This window comes from Antedon bifida, chromosome 8 (genome assembly GCF_963402885.1).
Source record: "Antedon bifida chromosome 8, ecAntBifi1.1, whole genome shotgun sequence".
Classification (NCBI taxonomy): domain Eukaryota; kingdom Metazoa; phylum Echinodermata; class Crinoidea; order Comatulida; family Antedonidae; genus Antedon; species Antedon bifida.
The window spans coordinates 9,873,561-9,894,504 of NC_136233.1; the positions used below are offsets into that span (position 1 = coordinate 9,873,561).

At 34.1% G+C, this 20,944-nt stretch overlaps 4 protein-coding genes across 5 annotated transcripts; 2 read left to right on the forward strand and 2 right to left on the reverse strand.

Moving 5' to 3' along the window:
• The first annotated feature begins 177 nt into the window (after nt 1–177).
• LOC144849933 ((Lyso)-N-acylphosphatidylethanolamine lipase-like) lies at nt 178–6,193 on the forward strand. Its single transcript, XM_078707064.1, has 7 exons — nt 178–340; nt 1,194–1,232; nt 1,335–1,402; nt 2,029–2,559; nt 2,884–2,995; nt 3,396–3,582; nt 4,020–6,193. The coding sequence occupies exons 1-7, from the start codon at nt 270–272 to the stop codon at nt 4,110–4,112; spliced, it is 1,101 nt and encodes a 366-aa protein (XP_078563190.1). The 5' UTR covers nt 178–269; the 3' UTR covers nt 4,113–6,193.
• Nucleotides 6,145–11,286, reverse strand: LOC144849934 (vesicle-associated membrane protein-associated protein A-like). Of its 2 annotated transcripts, none has more exons than XM_078707066.1 (6): nt 11,023–11,286; nt 10,709–10,861; nt 9,922–10,022; nt 9,554–9,709; nt 8,828–8,933; nt 6,145–7,339 (listed from the first exon to the last, which is right to left on the reverse strand). In XM_078707066.1, exons 1-5 carry the CDS (start codon nt 11,087–11,089, stop codon nt 8,868–8,870), a joined length of 543 nt encoding a protein of 180 aa, XP_078563192.1. In that variant the 5' UTR covers nt 11,090–11,286; the 3' UTR covers nt 6,145–7,339; nt 8,828–8,867. The 2 variants fall into 2 exon arrangements, with proteins under 2 accessions (XP_078563192.1, XP_078563191.1); XM_078707065.1 differs by having other exon boundaries at nt 8,828–8,987.
• Nucleotides 11,287–12,670: 1,384 nt separating this feature from the next.
• Nucleotides 12,671–16,363, forward strand: LOC144849936 ((Lyso)-N-acylphosphatidylethanolamine lipase-like). The gene is made up of 6 exons (XM_078707068.1): nt 12,671–12,765; nt 13,166–13,245; nt 13,655–14,185; nt 14,895–15,006; nt 15,405–15,591; nt 15,847–16,363. The coding sequence occupies exons 1-6, from the start codon at nt 12,698–12,700 to the stop codon at nt 15,937–15,939; spliced, it is 1,071 nt and encodes a 356-aa protein (XP_078563194.1). The 5' UTR covers nt 12,671–12,697; the 3' UTR covers nt 15,940–16,363.
• Nucleotides 16,364–16,865: 502 nt separating this feature from the next.
• On the reverse strand, nt 16,866–20,933 carry LOC144849613 (GEL complex subunit OPTI-like). The gene is made up of 4 exons (XM_078706580.1): nt 20,709–20,933; nt 18,335–18,438; nt 17,813–17,942; nt 16,866–17,548 (listed from the first exon to the last, which is right to left on the reverse strand). The coding sequence occupies exons 1-4, from the start codon at nt 20,823–20,825 to the stop codon at nt 17,507–17,509; spliced, it is 393 nt and encodes a 130-aa protein (XP_078562706.1). The 5' UTR covers nt 20,826–20,933; the 3' UTR covers nt 16,866–17,506.
• Nucleotides 20,934–20,944: the final 11 nt, after the last annotated feature.

Consider the following 20,944-nt stretch of genomic DNA (forward strand, 5'->3'; position numbering starts at 1 on the left):
TAAATAATCTAAATGACTTGATGTACAGACTAATTTATGTGAAAATTCCCAAGTGCTCAATCGAGGAGGAACACAACTCAGTGTCACATGGTGTCACTAATGGGCTTTCGTAAAAAGGTTATCAAAAATTGAATGAATGTCACGTGTGCGAAAATGTAAACACGAAAAATGCTGGGTCAGGATTACGTCACAACGGTTATATAATAGAAGAAATTACTGGAAGAAAATTCTTAAAACTGTCAGCTCAGCTATCATCATCAAACGGAATTATGGCAACTGTGAGTTACGAACGTACACCAACAACAGAAACTATGCAGAATCCAGCAAATGAAAGTGATAAGTATGTTTAATACAATTTTGAAATTCTTTTTTTTTCGCTGCCTGACAGTGAAATTGACACGAGAGCCAGGGACATCTCCCTGCTGGATGAGCATGGGTTAAAATTGCTAGCTAAAATGCTAGGCCTAGCATATAATGAAGTTGCAACATTACAAGTATTTTAAAGATATTATATTTTTTCTTCAAAATATGAAATACGAGATTCCAAGAAATAACAGATTAAACTGGACTTTTTAATTTGATCCATTTGACTGTTGATATTTTTAAAGATGAAAAAATAAAGATTAATAAAATCAGATTTTGAATAGGCAATTTCACGGTTTTATTAAAGTTATTCACTTCTGTAGAAAAAAAGTCATCAAAAATAATTATTTCACTTATAAAAAGACAAAAGAAATGGTTAATTTCAACCAAAAACCATTGTCTTCCAGACAATTTAGGTATATTTTGCTTTAAATTACATTTTTTTGGTGGAAAATGTTTTTTTTTTGGTTCAAGTTTTTAGTCATAGTGAATAACTAATTAAAAAAAATGGCATATTCAACAAAAAAAATTTAAAAAATTATTATTTAGGGGGACAATATATCTTTAAATATTTTTTTTATAGGTACATTTTTTTTTTCTGATTTAATTTTTCTTTTCAATTACTGTCTGACATTAAAATGGTATTAATATATTTTTTTAATAAAAAAATGTTTAATATTAACTATCTATTACCAATGAAATACAGTATCCTCCTAATTAAATTTAATTGATGATGATGCTAATGGTGTAATGACAAATAACATTTATTATTTTAAAATGCAGTATACTAGTATTACTACTGTACATTAATTAATAACCTTTTTTCATAGAAATACTACTGAAGAATCAAATACCGAGGTTAGACACAGGTAAGATACATATTTATTGTACAGTTAATTTTTTGTTATCTTCTAATATCATCGTTTCAACAACAAAAAATAAATAAATTTTGATTTTGTATTTCTTTACAGTTGGTTAAAATGTTGGGTTCGTACATCCAATGAAATGTTAAATAAATCTGAGCAACAGATCTTAAGACGTAAGTATACTTGCAGGCCAAATTAAACAAGTTTTAATCCCAACCCACATCAAATTCTGGAGCCAAATGACTTTTACTATTTGCTATGTATTTAGTAATAAAATGAGAAGAATCAAGTAAATTTTGCATGGATGATTGCAGTCATCAAGCATTCAGATATACGTAAACAGCAACTGGACATTTAGACTATGGTTTATCACAATCCTGTAGCTAATCGCAAGTAGTAAATCCTCATTAACAACATTTCAAATTGTGGACGTAAAATTAAAATTTTCTTTTTATTTGGTTTTTATTACAGCGAAAATGCAATGCAAATAATCCTGTGTAATTGCATAAATGTATTTAAAAATTTGAAAATGTATGAGAAGACACTATGTTGTTAAAAAGTAAAACAAAGTTGCCAATATAATAGTGACTGGTAGACCATAGAGATATTATATAATATCTAGACTATGGGTAGACACATTTAGGAAATTGTCTCTCTTAACATAGTTACTGAATATAAAAAGGAGCAGAAAAACCAACAAGAAAGACATGTTTCTTTATATATTACATTTTAACATGCAATCATAGAATACTACATATAATTTTGATCTAAATTGATTGATTGATTTATCTACTTTCAGTTTTGAAGAATAAATACAAAACTTGGTTTGTGACAACTAAAAATGGTGACAAAATTAGAACAATTTATATGAACAATACCGGTAGAGAAGACCTAACACCTATTGTTCTTGTCCATGGCATGGCTGGTGCAATTGGATTGTGGGTGCAAAATCTAGACGCTCTTTCAAATGTGCGACCGGTTTACGCATTTGACCTTTTAGGCTTTGGCCGTAGCACTCGTCGAAAGTTCCCAGCATATGCCGAAGATGTGGAAAGAGAATTTGTGGAATCGATAGAGCAGTGGAGAGAAGAGGTCGGATTGGAAAAAATGATTTTAATTGGTCACAGTCTGGGTGGATTCATTACATACGCATATGCGATACGCTACCCAGAACGCATAAAACATTTGGTGCCTGTTGATCCATGGGGGTTTCCAGAGCGAGATGAAGAGAATGAGGATACCCGTCAAAACTCGTTGTTGTTTCGAGTAGTTGGAACACTAGCATTAACGTTTAACCCGCTGTCTGGATTGCGTGCTGCTGGCCCATTTGGTAAGCGTTGCCATACAATGTGTTAAAGAAACAGTTAATAATGGCCTCCAAATCATGAATTATTACATATAAAGTACGTCTAAGCCCTAAAGTTCCATTAATAAATATTACATTTTCATAAGCTGGCTTCACTGTGGTGTCTGGATTTAGTTTATTGTTACAATTTGCTGTTGGTTTGATCATCAGTGGTATGACATAGAAGGAAAAAAGAGCTGTGCGAAACTGCATTGACAATTAAGACATTACATAACAATCACCACCCAAAAAAATGAATAATACTTTTAAAGTTATAGTACTATTATTATTTTTCAATTTGCTTTGCAGGCCAATACCTTGTTAGCCGAATGAGACCTGATCTTGATAGAAAGTTTGCATCTGTTGACAGTCAGAATACAGTAACTAAGTACATATACCATTGCAATGCCCAACGACCAAGGTGAATACATTGTCTTCATTCTATATTATGATGATTACGAGGAGGTAGCACTTTAGCACTCAGAAATTCCAAATACATTTAAACACAATTTCTAATAAATACACCCAGGGCTTTCATCCCTTCCTCAATCACCGCCCCTTAATATAAGTTATACAAATGCTACCTTGCCCTAAATACCATGGCAAAAATAACACAAATTTAGAAAAGAGGTAACATAGAAAATACACAATCAAATAAACATTTGACAACAATATAACAATCAGGGAAGAGTGTAATTTCACTCTTCCCTGATAACAACCCTTCAAAATACAGGTGTATCAGCACCACACGTCATAACAAACTCCATCCCCCCACCCTTGTACAACTGCTCTATAATTAAATTATTTTTTTCTCTGTATAGTGGAGAGGAAGCGTTTAAGTTCTTGCAGAGCCGAATTGCCTTTGCTCAGAATCCCATGATACAACGCATTACACAACTCGACAAAAGCGTTCCAATAACGATGTTGTATGGCTCGAAATCCTGGATGGACTCCGAGATTGGTCAAGTTGTTAAAAGTCTACGTAACGAGTCACAGGTCACAATTAAGGTGGGTACTACTATGCTGAATATTGTTTTCTAAACCCTTATTAATATTATACTACATCCAAATACAACAATTGTCCTACAACTTCTTCAACCTTCAACAAATATATGTATATATGTAGTGAAGTCACCAAATCTATTTGATTGGTTCATTTAGTATCTCATCATTTGGTTGAATTGAATGTTCTAAGTTCTAATCAATGATTCTTTTACACGGTCAGTTTTTTGTCAAATTTTGACTACAGAATTAATAAGTGCACGACCGTGTACTAACTTGTAGAGTGCCGTCTGTATTACTGCTCTACACCATAGCTAATACGTGAGCTCATGGCTTAGCCACTTTGCCTCGTTGAATACAACTTAAACAGGCCAATCTTTCAACTCATAAGCATTCAGTGAAACATTTAAATTTAAAAAAACAAATACTTTTTATTTTTTCAGATTGTACAGGGGGCTGGTCATCATGTGTATGCTGATAAGCCAGACAGTTTCAATAAAATAGTGCAAAATGTGTGCAAACAAATACCAGACTGAAATGAATAAGATATGAAAAGGATCATGACAATCAACATCTTTCATTTGAAATATAGGCTGCTGGTAGTTTTAATGAGGGACTATTTTATAGGCTGCTTCGATTTACACGTCCAATATGTCGACTTGTATCCTATGACGTCATTTTATAATTTTTTAAAGAATTTAATACAGATGAAGGCCTAGATCCTATCACTAGGGTGCTGGTCTTCATTCAGGGAATTTACGAACTGGGTTAGACCTGAATTTACCAACGCTACAGTATGTCTATACATGCAGTAGTCTGGACTAAGCCCATGTACTTGCATAAAAGCAGCCCAGTGGATTAGCACGACGCACTAGTTTACAAGAGTCATTACGTCATACGTAACACTGGACTCTGGTGTGTTAACATGAATTTCCAGTTCATTTGAAACATTCATATACCTGTGGACAAGTACAGTATCAGTTAACTACCACCACCCATGTGGATGGATGTGAAAGACAGTCCCTATATACCTGTTCAGCATAAAGACCAGATAGATAGGATAAATCACGAAGCCGGGTTAGTGGTAATCTCTTTTCCGCATGCAGATTTAATTTTTTTCACTCACTCGCTTGCATGTGAAAAATTAGGACTAACAGTCTGAAAAGTAGGGAATTGGTGTTTATAAGGATAAGAGGGTCTGAATGAAAGAAGTACTATTGTTACTGTATTTCATAGTAAAACAATTCTCTGTTTTTATCTTTTTTTTGGATACACTGTTTTTATCTCCTTAAATACAACATTCATGAGGGGATAAATGTAAAGTATTAAATCATTATTTGGAATCTTTTAAACCATACAATTCAAAATAAGAAAAACCTTGATCATTTAATTCTTGATGCTAAAAATATCATTCAAATATTATGTGAATAAATTTAGTAACTAGTTCATAATAAATAAAGTATTCAAAAATATAATGAAGTATTCAATTTGATTGAATAGTTAGGGTCTTTTTAAATGTTGCTCTGTAAACACAGAGCAAAATAATGTTTTCAATGACAAACAAAAAGTGGAATAAAATATGAGATGTATTTAAAATACAGTAAAATATCCAAAATGGACATTCTTGGGCTTGCCTGTAAAATCTGGTTAGCCTTAACACTCTTAGGCTTGCATTTGCAAAGTGCATTTAACTTAAATTACTCCAATGATGCCAAGAACAATACTGACACAATAAATTAATTTATTAATGCATAGAGATATAAAAAGAAAAACAATAGTTATAGAGTTTGGTTTTAGTACAGTTTGACTAGTACTGTAGTATTTTACTGGGGTAATATTTAAGAAAGTTTAATGGAGTAATAAGTGCAATTATTGATGATTAAATAATTTAAATAATTTAATATTTATAAATAAAATTTATATATTTATAATACACTACAGCTAAAACAATGTAAAGCTTTTATATGGGTGCAAAGTAGTGCATTGTAGTAGTGTAACTCTAAATAGTAGAATAGGTCATATAGAGGTCATGGACAGGGGAGGAGCGGGGGAAGGAGATAGCGCCTGGGTCACACCCTCCCAATTTGACGGCTAAAATAACATTACAAACTGCTCTCTGATGGAGAAGAACACAAGTGAAAGCAAAGTGAAACACATGTAATGTAGTTTAGAGAGTTGATATATTAAGATCATGGACCTATTATACTGTAGTTCCATAGTAAGATCAAATAAAACCACTATACGTTCAGGGTTATAATCGGTGTCTATTCTATGTTATAGTTATATGTTATATAGTAATGCTGAACAAAATATGTGTAGATAGTGCATTGAGCCATGAAGTGTATTTTGTACATGGAGCAAACCTTGCCCCTGCAAGATCTGATAATATCGGTAATACTGTTCATTCATTTATAAAATTGTAACATTTTTGTTTGATGTGAAAATATTTGTTTTTTTAATGTTTATTTCACCCTGTTAGTGGATTTTTTAAAATATAATTTGTTGGTTGTGAATTGAATAAAATAATGTCATACCTGATCACTCATGTCAGGTATGAAGGAAGGAAAACCTTTGTATTTTACATTAAGGTTTATTAGAATAAATTATTGATTCTTACAGCAAATGTGTTGACTGAATAACTTTGTGGTACCATCTTTCAAAACAAAATCAGAATAACATTGAATACAAGATATTTATTTATCAAGCAATTTAGTTTACAAAAATACATTGCATATCAACATTTTCAGCCTATGTACTGTACCCGATATTTGGAAATATTATAAATAAATACTACAATATATTATAGAAAAATAGTGAATACCTTAACAATGAAAAAGTATGCCTAAATATACAATTTTAAAATTTGAAAAAAAAAAATACATAAATTCTATGAGGTATAATGCGATATTACACACACATATGACCACCACATTATGTCTCAGCCCAACACAGAAATTGCTGAATTACAGTACAAAAACCAACCTCAAGGCAGTTTAATCTTGTACAGAAAGTTTGTAGTGCTGTATTAAGTGGCTGCTCTTGTGGTTTCAATAAAAGTGATTCAAAGACTGTATCAGTGATAAAGGACAGGGGTGGAATGACCCAGACCACCAGAGTAATCCCCTACTAAGATGCACTGGGGGAACAAAGCCAGCAGTGTACACTGGACCTCCAGTTTTAAAGTCATCTGAGAAAACTTGTTCTACCACCATAACTAACAATGTCGAGGAGTGTCTTCAGCCTGTGCCGATATCTATGGTTTGCAGTCTTACTATTCTGCCAGTTAACTCAGGCCTACTTACGATCTAATGTATAATTAGTATTGGTAAATTGAGACATTCAAGATGAATTATATTTTTTTTTAGTTTCGGAATAGGAAAAAAATTTGGTGTGACTGAGCCTAGCATCCAGCCTTCATTTAATGAGGGCTTGGATATGAACATCTTCTCTAGCCAGAGAAGCAGGATAAGCTCCAACTAAGACTCTACTAAACACGACCGGATATCTACTGTATCAATGCCTACATAATATTTTACCAAGTAAATATTTTAATTTTAATTTACTTGGGGTGGGACCTGTTAGGTTAGAGAAACTCAAATTAAAAGTAAAATGCTTTATTTCTAATGTATATTTACTTTAAAAAAATACAAACGATGATAACTTCTTACATAAAGTTATTGGTTTGGGTCTCCTGCGTACCAAATTACACGCCGTTACACCAATGAAATAGAAGATGCCATTTTAATAATATAATACCATCCTTCTGCAAAAAAAATTTGAAATATCACTCTAGCAGGGATATTAGGTTTGGTAGAAGAAAGGCCTCAAAATCATTTTTAAGCTAGATGTGGAAGGCTTTAAAGGTGGGTATCCTTATCCACTTGTGTCCTCACTCAAGTGAGTGACACTGACAGTACAAAGAACAAAAACAGCTGTATTGTCCCCCTGAAAACAACTTTTTTTTCTTTCACATTTAGTTTTTGATATGCCATTTCCTAAAAACTGAATCGAAAACAAATTTAAAGCAAAAAAATAGTCAAATTGGCTACAGCCAATAGGTTTTTGGTTGAATTTAACCTTTTTATTAATATTCATTTTTCATGTTGTTGGGGGACAATACATCTTTAACAATTACCAAGTAGTAGCAACTTTCTTTATCCAAAATATTAGATGATAAGAAGACTACACACTAATAAAATCAAAGCTCAAAACAAATACCACAATAGTGATGTTCTCAGTCCCACCCACAGCTTTGACAATTGACAAAATCAGATACGCCAGTTTTAGACACACCTCCACCACTATACCCATACCCAGTATGTTAGTGTATCATGTAATACTCTTGGACACAGTATTTAATAGAGATAACCTAAAAAACTGTGTACAACATGAGGTTCATCATAAATTGAAAAAACAATCTTATAATATAATGGTTTCTTCAAATTAGAAAACGATACAAATTGACCATTAAGTATACCTTACATCCTTTTTCAATGCATATACTATAGTGGTGGTCCGTCGGGAGACAATGGTGGTCCGTCGGGGAGACAACGGTGGTCCGTCAGGGAGACAATGGTCGTCCGTCGGGGAGACAATGGTGGTCCGTCGGGGAGACAATGGTGGTCCGTCGGGTAGACAATACCTTACTGTTGTAGTGTGCTCAATTTTCATCTTTAAAAGGGACTAAAACTACCCTTAAATGTCTAATATCATCGGAGCTTCCCAATGGAATTGTGGCGACCCCCACAAATATAGGTTATGGCTTTGCGCGCATGGCGCCACCACTGATATACTATGGCTGGCATTTATCAATCTTTTTTCTTTGGATAGTTAAGTAATGCTTAATTAGTTAAAAAATCTCATTTTAAACCATTTTTTTTTATTGAAAATATTTTTCTTCTGTTATTTTAAAAAATGATATAAACAAGTTATGAAGATTTTTTATAGATCTGATCCCAGAAACATATATTATATGTAAACATAGTTGTAGGTTCTCGGCAATATCTGCACAGTACCTGATAGAAATATTTACATCAACTCATTTGTATCACATGTGTTGCCACCTGTATCATGTAAGGTTAGAGGCGATACATATGTGAAACACATGTGATGTTGAATTACCAAATATTGTTTTGATACTTGAGAAATCTAGATACAGTACCAAGAATTGGGTGATTGAATATAGATCTAGAAAACACAGCAAACTTTCACATTGAAATGATAATAAATTAGATTACCGTATATAATTTACCTTCATTTTCAAGCATGAAATTTGAAACCTCGTGCTGAAGTCACTTCATATCATTGGTGTCTCTGATGGTCACAAGTGAGTGTATTGTGTCTGACATCCCCCTTTTCTGTAGAGAATTTTTCCAATCACGTGTCATGATGTAACTATCATTATAACCACTCTATAGTAGAGGCATGCATGCATTAGTGGCTTGATTTATTAGTTGACAGGGCAGTGGCGTAATGGCTATGAGCACTCACTGGCTAACCCAGGGCCCTGAGCTTAAGGGGCCCCTGAGCTGAGAGGGTCAGTAGGGGAAGGAGCAGGGCCTAAAAATGCTAAAATGGCAGTACTGAACTTAACACAATCAGGCTCATACTAGGGCATACAGTATCATTTTTTCCACAACCCCCTAATTATATGCTTCTCCATTTTCTATATAAATCTACAAGTTTTATTCGCACCAAAGCCGTATTATTAGCAGATTCCAAATTATAGGTTTTATGAAAATCATACATAATTTACACTATTTTTTAATCAACAGATGACACAAAATGTTAAAATTTATTTGTCTCAATAATAGAAAAAGACCAATGTAATGTAAATAAATAGATACTGGTTCAACTATTGCTTTCTGTAAAACAAAAAAAAAGCCTTTTTAATGTTTTTGGCTGTTTTAAAAATCTACCCATGCGAATATAACTGATTTCGTTTGCATAGTGTGCCACAAATTATGTTTCTTTATACCTTTTCTTTTTCAAGCATTGTAATTTCATGCTTTAAATGTGAAATCTCCTGCAGAAGCTGCTTTGTGTCTGTTGTGGCTGAGATTGGCATCTCAAATACACTTAGTAGTTTGTAGCTCTGGCCGTTAATCAATGATCCTGCTGCTGAATATTTCCACTAGAAAAAAGAACATTTAATAACAGAATATATTTTAATCTTACTGAAAAACATTTTTTTAACTTTACTGATACAGTATTCCACAATCAAAATTACTTACCAAGATTGAATAGTAAGCAGAAGTAACAATAACAAAATGAATTGCCTTTTGTTTTGTGATATAACAATGCTCACTATATTTTAAAGTTATAACCCAGTGATACAGTACTTACAACAGTTTCTTGGTCAAATTCTCCTGGGGGCGCTGTCATGGCTTGTACCATGAACTTGTGTGGTCTTTCTTGGGGATCATATTCAAATGGTTGTAACATCACTGAAATATAAGTGCATCCGTTTTGAAATAAAGTTGTTATTATTACAGTCAACTCTCTCAATACTGTACTCTCTGAAAACAAGACTCTCCCAAAACCAGACTTTTCTCGAAATCCAAAATATCTCAAATTCCTCTTTACAATTAAATACAAGTGACATTCTGAATACCAGACTTTCCAGAAAACCAGACACATTTGGCCGGCCCAAAGGCTGCATACCATTATTATATAAAAAACCCTCGTGTGTGAGAAAAGGAGGAGTGCGTGTGATTAGAAAATAGCTCAGTTGTGTTGTGGGTATCTTCCGAAGATTTTACATCGCGTATAGTGAGAGTTGACTGTATAAATTTAACTTGTATTATACTCACTCGCTCTTAAGGTCGACGTTGAATTTTATTTGCTAAGAACTAATTTTCATAAACAGAACTTTCACTGTAGAGATTTATTTTCTTATAATGCTGAATTTTAGGCAAACCACAGTTTAAGCACTCTTCTGTCTATATACTGTACCTACAGGCTAACATGGCAGTCTGTCAAAAAAGGGCATGATGATAACAAGATTCCTATAAATACAGTATATAAAGAGGAACTATAATATAATATAATTTAACTGTTATGATTGTTAATCCATGGAAAATAAGAGAGTTCCAAGTTTGGATAACATTAATCTTTTTTCAGGGTTGCTTACCATTGACCGTTATATCCTCTTCAGCCCCCAACACACCATTGTTAGGCCTAACACAGTATCTCCTAGGAGCTGTTGTCATGATTTTGAAGCATATGTTACTGTTTGTTGCATTCTTCAGATGTAATTCTGATGTTACCACATCAGTGAATGGACCTGTAAAATAAGTTTTTTAAGCAAAATCTTTTGCATTAACAAGGGTAATCAAATTGCTTAGGCCTATAACTATAAAGCCTGGTCTAAGCCTACTAGTACTTATCCTACTGACTGAGTAGACCTAGCCTAACCAGCCTAAAAAGGCTTAGTTCTCTTCTTACCTTTAAAAGTTAATTCTGTTGGTGGAGAAATTATCAGCAAGGGTGCTGTAGGCTTAATATCGGACATTTTCTCTATCTGTTCTGTTTGACTTTTACTATAATATAGATTTTTCTATAATAAATTAAAATAGATTCTATAGGCCTAGCTCATGAGTCATGACATCTTATCAACTGTACTCATGCATGTAAAACCAGCCTCGATTTAAAAAACCAGTGGATCGATCCCGCGGGTTTTCCTTCTTTCCCAGCACGTGGCAGCACAAAAAGTTAGTCGCGAACGAATGTGAAATCGAGGCGCTATGTGGACTGTGGGGGTGTGGTGATGAGCAAGGATCGGAACTTTTGGAAGTTGTCAGAGTCTTATCAAAGATCTAAAAATTGTATTCCTCAAAAACATTATAAAATAAGGATTGTGAGTTTCGACTTTTAGACCGTTAACCAAACCTCCCATTGACCTCTTTTAATAAATGAATGTTAAATTTAATTATCTAAATAAAATGTTTTCAGATCCAATTTGGTCAAAATGAGTTTTCAATGACGACTATACGGTGGCCTATAAGTGTCACGGCAACTTTCAAAAAATATCACGGCAATTTTTTCAAAAAAAGCCACGGCAATTTGAAAAAAGCCACGGCAATTTGAAAAAAGCCACGGCAATTTGAAAAAAGCCACGGCAAATTAAAAATAAAACATCACGGCAAATTAAAAATAAAACATCGCGGCAATTTAACAAAAATACCACGGCAACTTAAAAATGAAACACCACGGCAAATTAGTATTGAAACACCACGGCAAATTAATAATGGAACACCACGGCAAATTACAGAATGCCACGGCGGAAGTGAGTTACCACGGCGGAAGTGAAACCTTTGGAATCTTCGATTTTTTCTGAGGTAAGTAATTATTTGTGCATTGATGTAAATATTATATTTATTTATTTAACTGCAGCAGTTTACGTGTTTATTGCACTCTTCTTGAACTTTCTAGCGGGCTAGACCATAGGCCTTATTACAAGGTAGGCCTAGGCCCTATAACATTCTACAATGTTTTAATATATTTACAGTAATCTGTTTTTTATATAACAAGTTTTTTTTACAGTAGACCTAGCTACTACTGTAGGCCTAAGGCTTAGGCCTTAGGCTAGTAGTGGGCATAGCTAGGCCTAGTGCAATAAACACGTAAATGCTGCAGTTAAATAAATTAATATAATAATATTTACTTCAATGCACAAATAATTACTTACCTCAGAAAAAATCGAAGATTCCAAAGGTTTCACTTCCGCCGTGGTAACTCACTTCCGCCGTGGCATTCTGTAATTTGCCGTGGTGTTTCATTACTAATTTGCCGTGGTGTTTCAATACTAATTTGCCGTGGTGTTTTATTTTTAAGTTGCCGTGGTATTTTTGTTAAATTGCCGCGATGTTTTATTTTTAATTTGCCGTGATGTTTTATTTTTAATTTGACGTGATGTTTTATTTTTAATTTGCCGTGGCTTTTTTCAAATTGCCGTGGCTTTTTTCAAATTGCCGTGGCTTTTTTTGAAAGTTGCCGTGATATTTTTTGAAAGTTGCCGTGACACTTATAGGCCACCGTACGACTATCATACAGAATCGGAAATTGCTGAGTCACCTACTAAAAAATGGAACATTCCAGTAGTGTCAAAACTTAAATCAACATGGCATCGGCGGTAGCAGCACAATCATGTACAGAAAACAATGAATTGCAGCTGGATTCAAGGGATAAGTATGTACTAATAAATAAACTATTTATGATCTATAATTTCAAATAAATGGTGACGTTCAAGATGTATCATTTTGTTTCAGTTTCTGGCAGCTGGAATAGAGAAATGAGCTAAGGCCTAGTCTAACTAGCTAGAGTCTCAGAGTTTTGGGCCTGCCCTGGCCTGGAGTCATGATCATATGATCAGTGAACTTCAAGCCAGGTAGGATACACCCCTGACTGCAGTGTTAAACCATTAGGGGCTTTACCTAGCATGTCATTTTCGGAGAGTTAGACCTGTTTTGTATTATAAATAATAGCACACTTCTTACCAGAAGAAATAAAATAGTTAAATTTTAAATTGTATTTTCAAAATGTAAGTGAATGATCATACATTTTGTTATTGTATTTTTTTACATAAAAGTTCTTGGTTTGGTGGATGGTTACGATGGGTACCAACATCAAACGAAATGTTGCGTGCTGCTGAAGAAAAGATATTAGGATGTAAGTATGCTAACGAAAAAACCCAATTGCTATAATATAAATCAGGAAAGGGGGAAAGACAATGGGATTGGGTATTGGTGCGCAGTTGTTGCAAACAAGATATAAAAATAAAAAAAAAAAACTGTTTTTAGAATCACATGGGAAAGTAAGTATAATGCCAATACTAAGATGCAACACAAGGACATAAAGTGAGTTGACCAATGACAATCGACAGTTCTCGTTTTTTTTAATAATTATATTACTTTCATTGTGCTGACGTCCTGATGTTAGGGAGATGTAAAATTTCCTGGTTGGGATTTGTTAGTTGTTAGTTGGAATTATAGTAAATCAATTTGTTTTTGGCTAGAGGGATAATTCTCTTCTTTTTTTGATACAAATATAGTGTTAAAATATTTATTTCTTATTACAGATGTAAGAAATACATACAGAAGTTGGTTTGTTACAACAAAAAGTGGTGACAGAATCCGGACCATCTTCATGAACAACTCAGAATCAGACGACAAAACACCTATTGTTCTTGTTCATGGCATGGCCGGTGGAATTGGATTATGGGTGCAGAATCTAGATGCTCTTTCAAATGTGCGCCCTCTATATGCATTTGATTTGATCGGTTTTGGTCGTAGTACACGTAGGAAATTTCCATCCAATGCGGATGATTCGGAAAAGGAATTTGTGAATTCAATCGAGGAATGGCGGGAGGAAGTCGGGGTTGATAAAATGATACTGGTTGGTCACAGCCTAGGGGGATTTCTGTCGTATTCATACAGTATACATTACCCAGAACGTGTCAAGCATTTAGTTCTCGTTGATCCATGGGGATTCCCCGAGCGGGACGTAGACTTTTACGAGAAGCATGATTTTCCATTGTGGTTAAAAGTTGTGCGACAGATAATGATAACATTTAACCCTCTTTCTGGTTTACGAGCAGCTGGTCCATTTGGTAAGAAAGATTTTTATTTCATATGCATCCAACAGCGAGTAAATCAGCAATTACAGGATGGATAAACTATTTTTTATAATTTATCATGCTTATAAATGCATTCTCATTTGAGGCTTAGGAAGTGGAGTTGAAAGAGTTGTGAGTTAGGGCAGGATTAAACCCTGGAATTGGAAGGAAGGCATGTTAATCACCAAGCTACAGCTCCACTTCTGTACCAAAGCTACAGTTCTGCCCGTATTCTTAAACCGAACCTTAGTCGTAGTTCGAAGTTTGACTTGAAAAAGTCGTAGTTTGAGCTATTACTTCAAATTCGATTCATAAACGAAGTAGTCGAAGTTTGCAGTTCGACTTAATGAAGTCGAGCTTTTAGTCGAGTTGCACACGTCTGGGTAACAAAGGCTATACATTGGCCAATGAAAAGAGATTATTTGAGGAGCAGATGAAATTTTGCGCATTGATATCACTTTCCATTTTCTAAGGTCTGGTTTAAGAATACAGGCGTTATACTACCCAAGCTAACAGCTCCACTACCCAAGCTCCATTACTTGATTTGTTTAGGCTGGTTAGGATATATGAGTATATGATAAAATATCTTTTTTATTTTTTTTTTTTAACCTACTGAAAAAACATGGACTGCTCAAATATAGATCATCTTAGAATATTGAGCTGTTCACATGCCACTGAACCTTACACTGTATCTCATTTTCAGGGCAGTACCTCATACACCGTCTTAGACCTGACATTGGTAGAAAATTTGCATCTGTTGACAATGAGAATATGATCAGCAAATACATTTATCACTGCAATGTACAGGACCCAAGGTCAGTATTTTAAGGGTTTAAAAAAACAAACTAGAATGTAGTTAGAAGAGTAATCATGCTCAAAGGCGCTTTACAAGAATTATTACCCCGGTCATTTTTTGGATCAAACACGTATGGAAACATACTCCCATAATGCAGCTAGTAATCAGCGTAAAGCTGTGCCTTGATCTAACTGGGTATTCATTTAATACACCTGGGTGGAGAGAAGCAAATGTAAGTAAAGTGCCTGGCCTAAGGATACAAGCAATGCGGCAAGAGTTGGATTCGAATCACGACCGGTAATCCAGCGTCTAACACACTGCACCACACGCCCTTACAACATTCTAAGTCATGTGTAATCATTATTTTATTATTTTTATATCTACATTATTATGAAATTACTTTAATTTTGTTTGCAGTGGTGAGGTGGCTTTTAAGTCTCTGCAAGATGGCCTGGCATGGGCAGTGAATCCAATGATCAATCGTATTATGCAACTCGATGAAACGATTCCACTAACTGTGCTGTATGGCTCAAAATCGTGGATGGACACGAAGATTGGTCATTCCATTAAGTACCTCCGTAAAGAATCAAAAGTTACAGTAGAGGTAGTGTAGAATGATTTCTTATATGTAAAAAAGGGTCTTGGTAGTCTTTTGAATGTTGAGGCGAGTGGTACAGCGGTTAAGGAAGCATACATTGTGCTGTAGTCATAGAATCGGCACAGGTTCAGGGCTCTCTCGACCATAGTATTCGTGGTAAAACAAGTCTTCTAAGATAAGCTGAAGGGCCAGTGCACATATCTGAATCTTGTACAACTTACTGTAAAAAACTCACTTAAGATATACACATTTTTCTTACAGATTGTACAAGGAGCAGGTCACCATGTTTATGCAGACAAACCAGAAAGTTTTAACAAAATTGTGCAAGATATATGCAGAGAAATACCAGATTAAAACATAAATGAATTTTAAAGATAGAAAATAATTCTGGCTTTTAACTTGTGCAATTTTTAAAATTATATGTGGAGGATAGCTGGCATATGACTGTCCGGAACTGAAGAGGTCCATTATATGGTGCACAATGTCCAATAAGCAAGTTTAAAAAATAACATTCAAATTTACAAGCTTAAATATAAAAATCTGTATGCAACTTAATCATAAAAAATCATGGCCAGAAAAATTAGCAGAGCTTTCGGGCAACATTCCCTTTTATATAACGCACAAACTAAAGCATGTGCCAACTAAATTGTTAAATTCATTATGACTTATGAATAACAAACCCTAAATAATTTTTAATATAATTAGTTTTAATAGAACTATGTATTTAATATGTGAATTTTGTATAAATATATAATTTCATGAATATAATCTTATTGGTGATTCATTTTATAAGCGTTATATTAGTGCATTTGGTACCTCCCGTAAGCGGCCACCTCCCGTAAATGGCCGCAGCCACTTTTTTTTACTAAAAACTAGATTTTTTGTATGATAAATTACCTCCTGTAAAGCGACCACCCGAAAAATTTGTATTAACTTAAAAAAAAAAAATGCAATTTTGATACTTATTGTGCTTTATATATTAGCCTTATTCGAAGCGGTTTTAAAAACAATTCTGTGAAGAACATTCATGTGCTTTTTAGATGAGATGAGAAAACTACACCGATTTTGACCGACCATTTTCATATGATGAAAGCTTTTAAAATTTAAGTTAAGAACGCTGAAAAATATCGTTCATAGCCATAATGCATGATTTTGGCCTCTATCGGCAGAACCTCGCGTAAGCAGCCACTTTTCCCGGCCCTGAGGGTGGCCGCTTATGGGAGTTTCAAGTGTACTTTTCTCAGTACAACTACATAAATATTATAAATGCTAAAATCAAATTGACAAGACAATGATTTAATTAGGAGACTGAATGTGTTTGTTACATTTTATTTACAGAATTGACTTGTGTCACCCATACACATTTATAAAACATTTACAAAAATTACCTCAGGTATGTAAATGTCTTATTTGAAGTTTACTTACTACTTGCAGACCAAATTCCTTATTTTGGTCCTGGATTTACTTCTTTTACAAATGAGTTACCACCATACATGTGACCACATTTTTCAGAGGGTAGCGCTTGGGGAGTGCGAAACCACTTTTTGATACCTATTTTTTACAGATTAATGCTATGTTAGCGCTTCACTGTTCCTGGAACCTGTGATGCAACATACATCCATTTTTTTTTTACTCTTGAGAAACTCTAGACATTAACTTAATTACATGAAAAACATATCTAGTGTGAATCACAATTGAATAGCATACCAGATAACATACAGTACTGTTATAATTTTAAAATATTTTACACTTCAACATACTGTTTAATGGAGACAGTAAGTTCTTTCAATAGTTTATTCTGTCCCACTCTTTTCTAAACATAGTATTTTTGGTACGAAAACTGGTTATTGTTTGTTTTAGTAGTTTTACAGTTTTGTACAACATTTTGGTTTGATTCCATTCCTGATTCAACTATGTGGTGTTATTCAAAATAAATAGCAGAGTACACTATAATCCATACAATCTGTAAACCAAGGAAAAATATTGTATTAACAAATTATTCACTTAGCCTAGGGAGTTTAAACTCCTTAGTTCGTTAATTTAAAAAAAAATGTTGATCTGTCAAAGACGCGATAAAATAATAGTACAATTAGATTGTACTTTTAGCTTCAACATAAACCTAACTCTAACCCCAAGTCATATGAGGTATTTATCAAAGGGGTATTAGTTGTATTGGGTGATAATTGTCCACATACAGTACACTGGAATTATGTAGCAAAATACTTACTAAAAATAATGCAAATGACGTCATAAATCCTTCTTTAGTAAGTTCCCATACCCCTCCAAATTCTTCATCATCAATCTTTTGAAATCCCATGAAGTAAACGTATAAAATTCCAGCATTTATTGCACAAAACCTGTAAAACATAGCAAGTACTATTTGTATTTATTGATTATATTTTATTTTTTTCCAAACCGTATTCTGTTTACACATAAAATAATTCTAAATTGCCCTTTTTCATTGGCATTTTTTTGTTAGCCATGGGCATTTATACAGGAATGTTGATTGAAGATAATCATTTTTATACAGAACATTCATAATTAGTTTATTATTTCACAATGATAATGTCATTGATGTTACAACAAGCAAATTGTAAATCAACAATTCAGACTAGATGTCTAGGTTTTTTTTAAACAGTGTATTGTGCTACATAGCCGTTAGAATAGTAGTTGTTTTTATTACATTGATAATCTGTATTGCCCATAATTTAAGAAAAAGTCAAAATTATTACGGTATTTAAAAACTTACAATGCTAGACCAACTATTCCTTTCATTTGTACTGCACCCCATATTAAACCAAATATGATTCCTACAATTTGCCGTCCCCAATAAATTACATCCAGTAACTCGTCCTGCAAAAAAAAGGTTATGTTATTAATGAACTCTGTAGGGTACAAAATAAAATGTTTGAAGATAGAATGTATGTAGGTAGACCTGGAACTAAAGGTTGGAACTAGTTGTCGACTTTTCAAGCAAACTGAACTGAAAGGGATTAGTGTGTGAGTGCTTATGCACATAACACGACAGTAGGCCTAGGTGCTGTATGTATGTACCAGTTTGTGTATGCTTAATACACATCATGGCACGATTTGAAGTTTTTAACTCAATCAAAACTACCTATGCTAATAATTAATCAGTAACCCGTGAAATATATAACAAATTAAAACATTTGCTGGTAAGTTGTGGCTAGGCCTACACTATGTAAGTCGACATGGTGAAATTGGGCGTTTCACAGCAAGCACCGTGCGGCAGGGTCCTCCTAAATACCAAGACCTACCAAGACCTACCAAGAACTGCCAAGACCTACCAAGAACTACCAAGACCTGTCAATTTAAAGTGTTAATTTAACGAAATATGATATATATAGACTTCTAATAGCATTTCCAACAATAAAACCTTAATTTTAGCGCGATATAGACACCAAAAATGTTAAATAATCGACAAGCTTCGCGTTCGCGAAACGAACTGAGTTGATGCCTACATTGCGTCACAAATGTCCGTATTGCGTCAACTAGTATGACCTACCAAGAACTACCAAGACCTGTCAATTTGAAGTGTTATTTTAACGAAATATGATATATATAGACTTCTAATAGCATTTCCAACAATTAAACCTCAATTTCAGCGCGATATAGACACCAAAAATGTTACGAAAATGTTAAATAATCGTCAAGCTTCGTGAAATGAACTGAGTTGTTGATGCATACATTGCGTCACAAATGTCCGTATTGCGTCAACTAGTATGGCTCACTGACACTCGACGCAGTTCTCCTGTCATAGGCCTACTGGGTCGTAGGCCTACATTTAACATTTTTGGTGTCTATATCGCGCTACATACAATTGAGGTTTTATTGTTTGAAAAGCTATTAGAAGTCTATATATATTATATTTCGTTAAAATAACACTTTAAATTGACAGGTCTTGGTAGTTCTTGGTAGGTCATATTAGTTGACGCAATACGGACATTTGTGACGCAATGTATGCATCAACTCAGTTCGTTTCGCGAACGCGAAGCTTGTCGATTATTTAACATTTTTGGTGTCTATGTTATGCGCGATTTGAACGATTTGCGCAATTTAAAATTGCGCAAAGAATTCCTTGCGCAATTTGAATTAAAACATCTGTTTCAAATTGCGCAAGCAACGTATTAAATTGCGCAAGTAATCTGCAAATTGCGCAAGGTTTTTCGACAGTTTGTGAAATCATGCACACCCATATTTTTATAGTAATTTCTAAGAATGATTAAAAATTAAAGATAATATCGCATTTCCTTATTTTAATAGTGAAAATGTTGTTATTGTAAAGCATATACCAACGAAGACCCGACAAAGGAAAACGAAGCGGTGGTGTTCCCCGGCGGGCGGCTATACTACTCTAGCCTACTACTGGCTATGTTTTGATAGCAAGTCCAAATGGTGGTGGCGGTAGACTATGTTGTGTATTACTGCCTTAATTTTTGTTATTTTTACATTCATTTTGATTTATTTCAAGTTACAATGAGTGATAATATTATTTAATTGTGAATGCCATTTATGTTGTGTATTATACACATGTTATCTTCGCATTTATTATGTTTCATTTTGAGTTATTAGTTTCCAAATTAATTATTATTGTTAACCAATCGTCGACGTTAGCATGCATTCTGGTAGAATTCTGTTGCGCAATTTAACAATTTTACAAATTGTGCAGCGCAATTTGAAATTGCGCAAGGATTTTCTTGCGCAATTTAAAATTGCGCAAGTTGATTGCGCAATTTAATATTGCGCAAGAAAATCCTTGCGCAATTTCAAATTGCGCAAGAATTCTTTGCGCAATTTCAAATTGCGCAAGGTTTTTTTTGCGCAATTTCAAATTGCGCAAATCGTTCAAATCGCGCATAACATCTATATAGCGCTAAAATTGAGGTTTTATTGTTGGAAATGCTATTAGAAGTCTATATATATCATATTTCGTTAAATTAACACTTTAAATTGACAGGTCTTGGTAGGTCTTGGTAGTTCTTGGTAGGTCTTGGTAGGTCTTGGTATTTAGGAGGACCCCCGTGCGGCATGCGGCGGTGCGGCTAGCTAGGCGGGTGTAGGCCTGGCCTGCTTAGAAAATAGAAAAACAAGTGTAAAAATACCTTATCTGGCCATTCTGACCCACTTGTGAATGCCCTTTTCCATACAGATGGTACTGATGGCAGTTCTGGTTCGGTTTTACTACTTTTTGATTCTGGTTTTCTTCTCTGAGTTGCCATTTTTAGCAAATGAAAATTAAATAGAAACGATAAAAAACGTGAAACGTGTTTTTAAGAAATAATGTCGATTGTAAAATGTATTTGTTATGGGAACACTCACGATATGATCGTTTTGTTCC

What these genes read in the sequence shown, in the direction of transcription:
- LOC144849934 (XM_078707065.1), bottom strand. Translation starts at nt 11,089, where the DNA reads ATGTCCGATATTAAGCCTACAGCACCCTTGCTGATAATTTCTCCACCA. An exon ending in AACAGAATTAACTTTTAAAG is followed by an intron (nt 10,862 to 11,022) that starts GTAAGAAGAGAA and finishes CTTATTTTACAG; the next exon opens with GTCCATTCACTGATGTGGTA. An exon ending in CAATGCTTGAAAAAGAAAAG is followed by an intron (nt 8,988 to 9,553) that starts GTATAAAGAAAC and finishes CCTCTACTATAG; the next exon opens with AGTGGTTATAATGATAGTTA.
- LOC144849933 (XM_078707064.1), top strand. Translation starts at nt 270, where the DNA reads ATGGCAACTGTGAGTTACGAACGTACACCAACAACAGAAACTATGCAG. An exon ending in CCAGCAAATGAAAGTGATAA is followed by an intron (nt 341 to 1,193) that starts GTATGTTTAATA and finishes CTTTTTTCATAG; the next exon opens with AAATACTACTGAAGAATCAA. An exon ending in AATACCGAGGTTAGACACAG is followed by an intron (nt 1,233 to 1,334) that starts GTAAGATACATA and finishes ATTTCTTTACAG; the next exon opens with TTGGTTAAAATGTTGGGTTC.
- LOC144849936 (XM_078707068.1), top strand. Translation starts at nt 12,698, where the DNA reads ATGGCATCGGCGGTAGCAGCACAATCATGTACAGAAAACAATGAATTG. An exon ending in ACGAGCAGCTGGTCCATTTG is followed by an intron (nt 14,186 to 14,894) that starts GTAAGAAAGATT and finishes TCTCATTTTCAG; the next exon opens with GGCAGTACCTCATACACCGT. An exon ending in TGCAATGTACAGGACCCAAG is followed by an intron (nt 15,007 to 15,404) that starts GTCAGTATTTTA and finishes TTTTGTTTGCAG; the next exon opens with TGGTGAGGTGGCTTTTAAGT.
- LOC144849613 (XM_078706580.1), bottom strand. Translation starts at nt 20,825, where the DNA reads ATGGCAACTCAGAGAAGAAAACCAGAATCAAAAAGTAGTAAAACCGAA. An exon ending in GGAATAGTTGGTCTAGCATT is followed by an intron (nt 17,943 to 18,334) that starts GTAAGTTTTTAA and finishes TATGTTTTACAG; the next exon opens with GTTTTGTGCAATAAATGCTG. An exon ending in CGTCATTTGCATTATTTTTA is followed by an intron (nt 17,549 to 17,812) that starts GTAAGTATTTTG and finishes CTTGGTTTACAG; the next exon opens with ATTGTATGGATTATAGTGTA.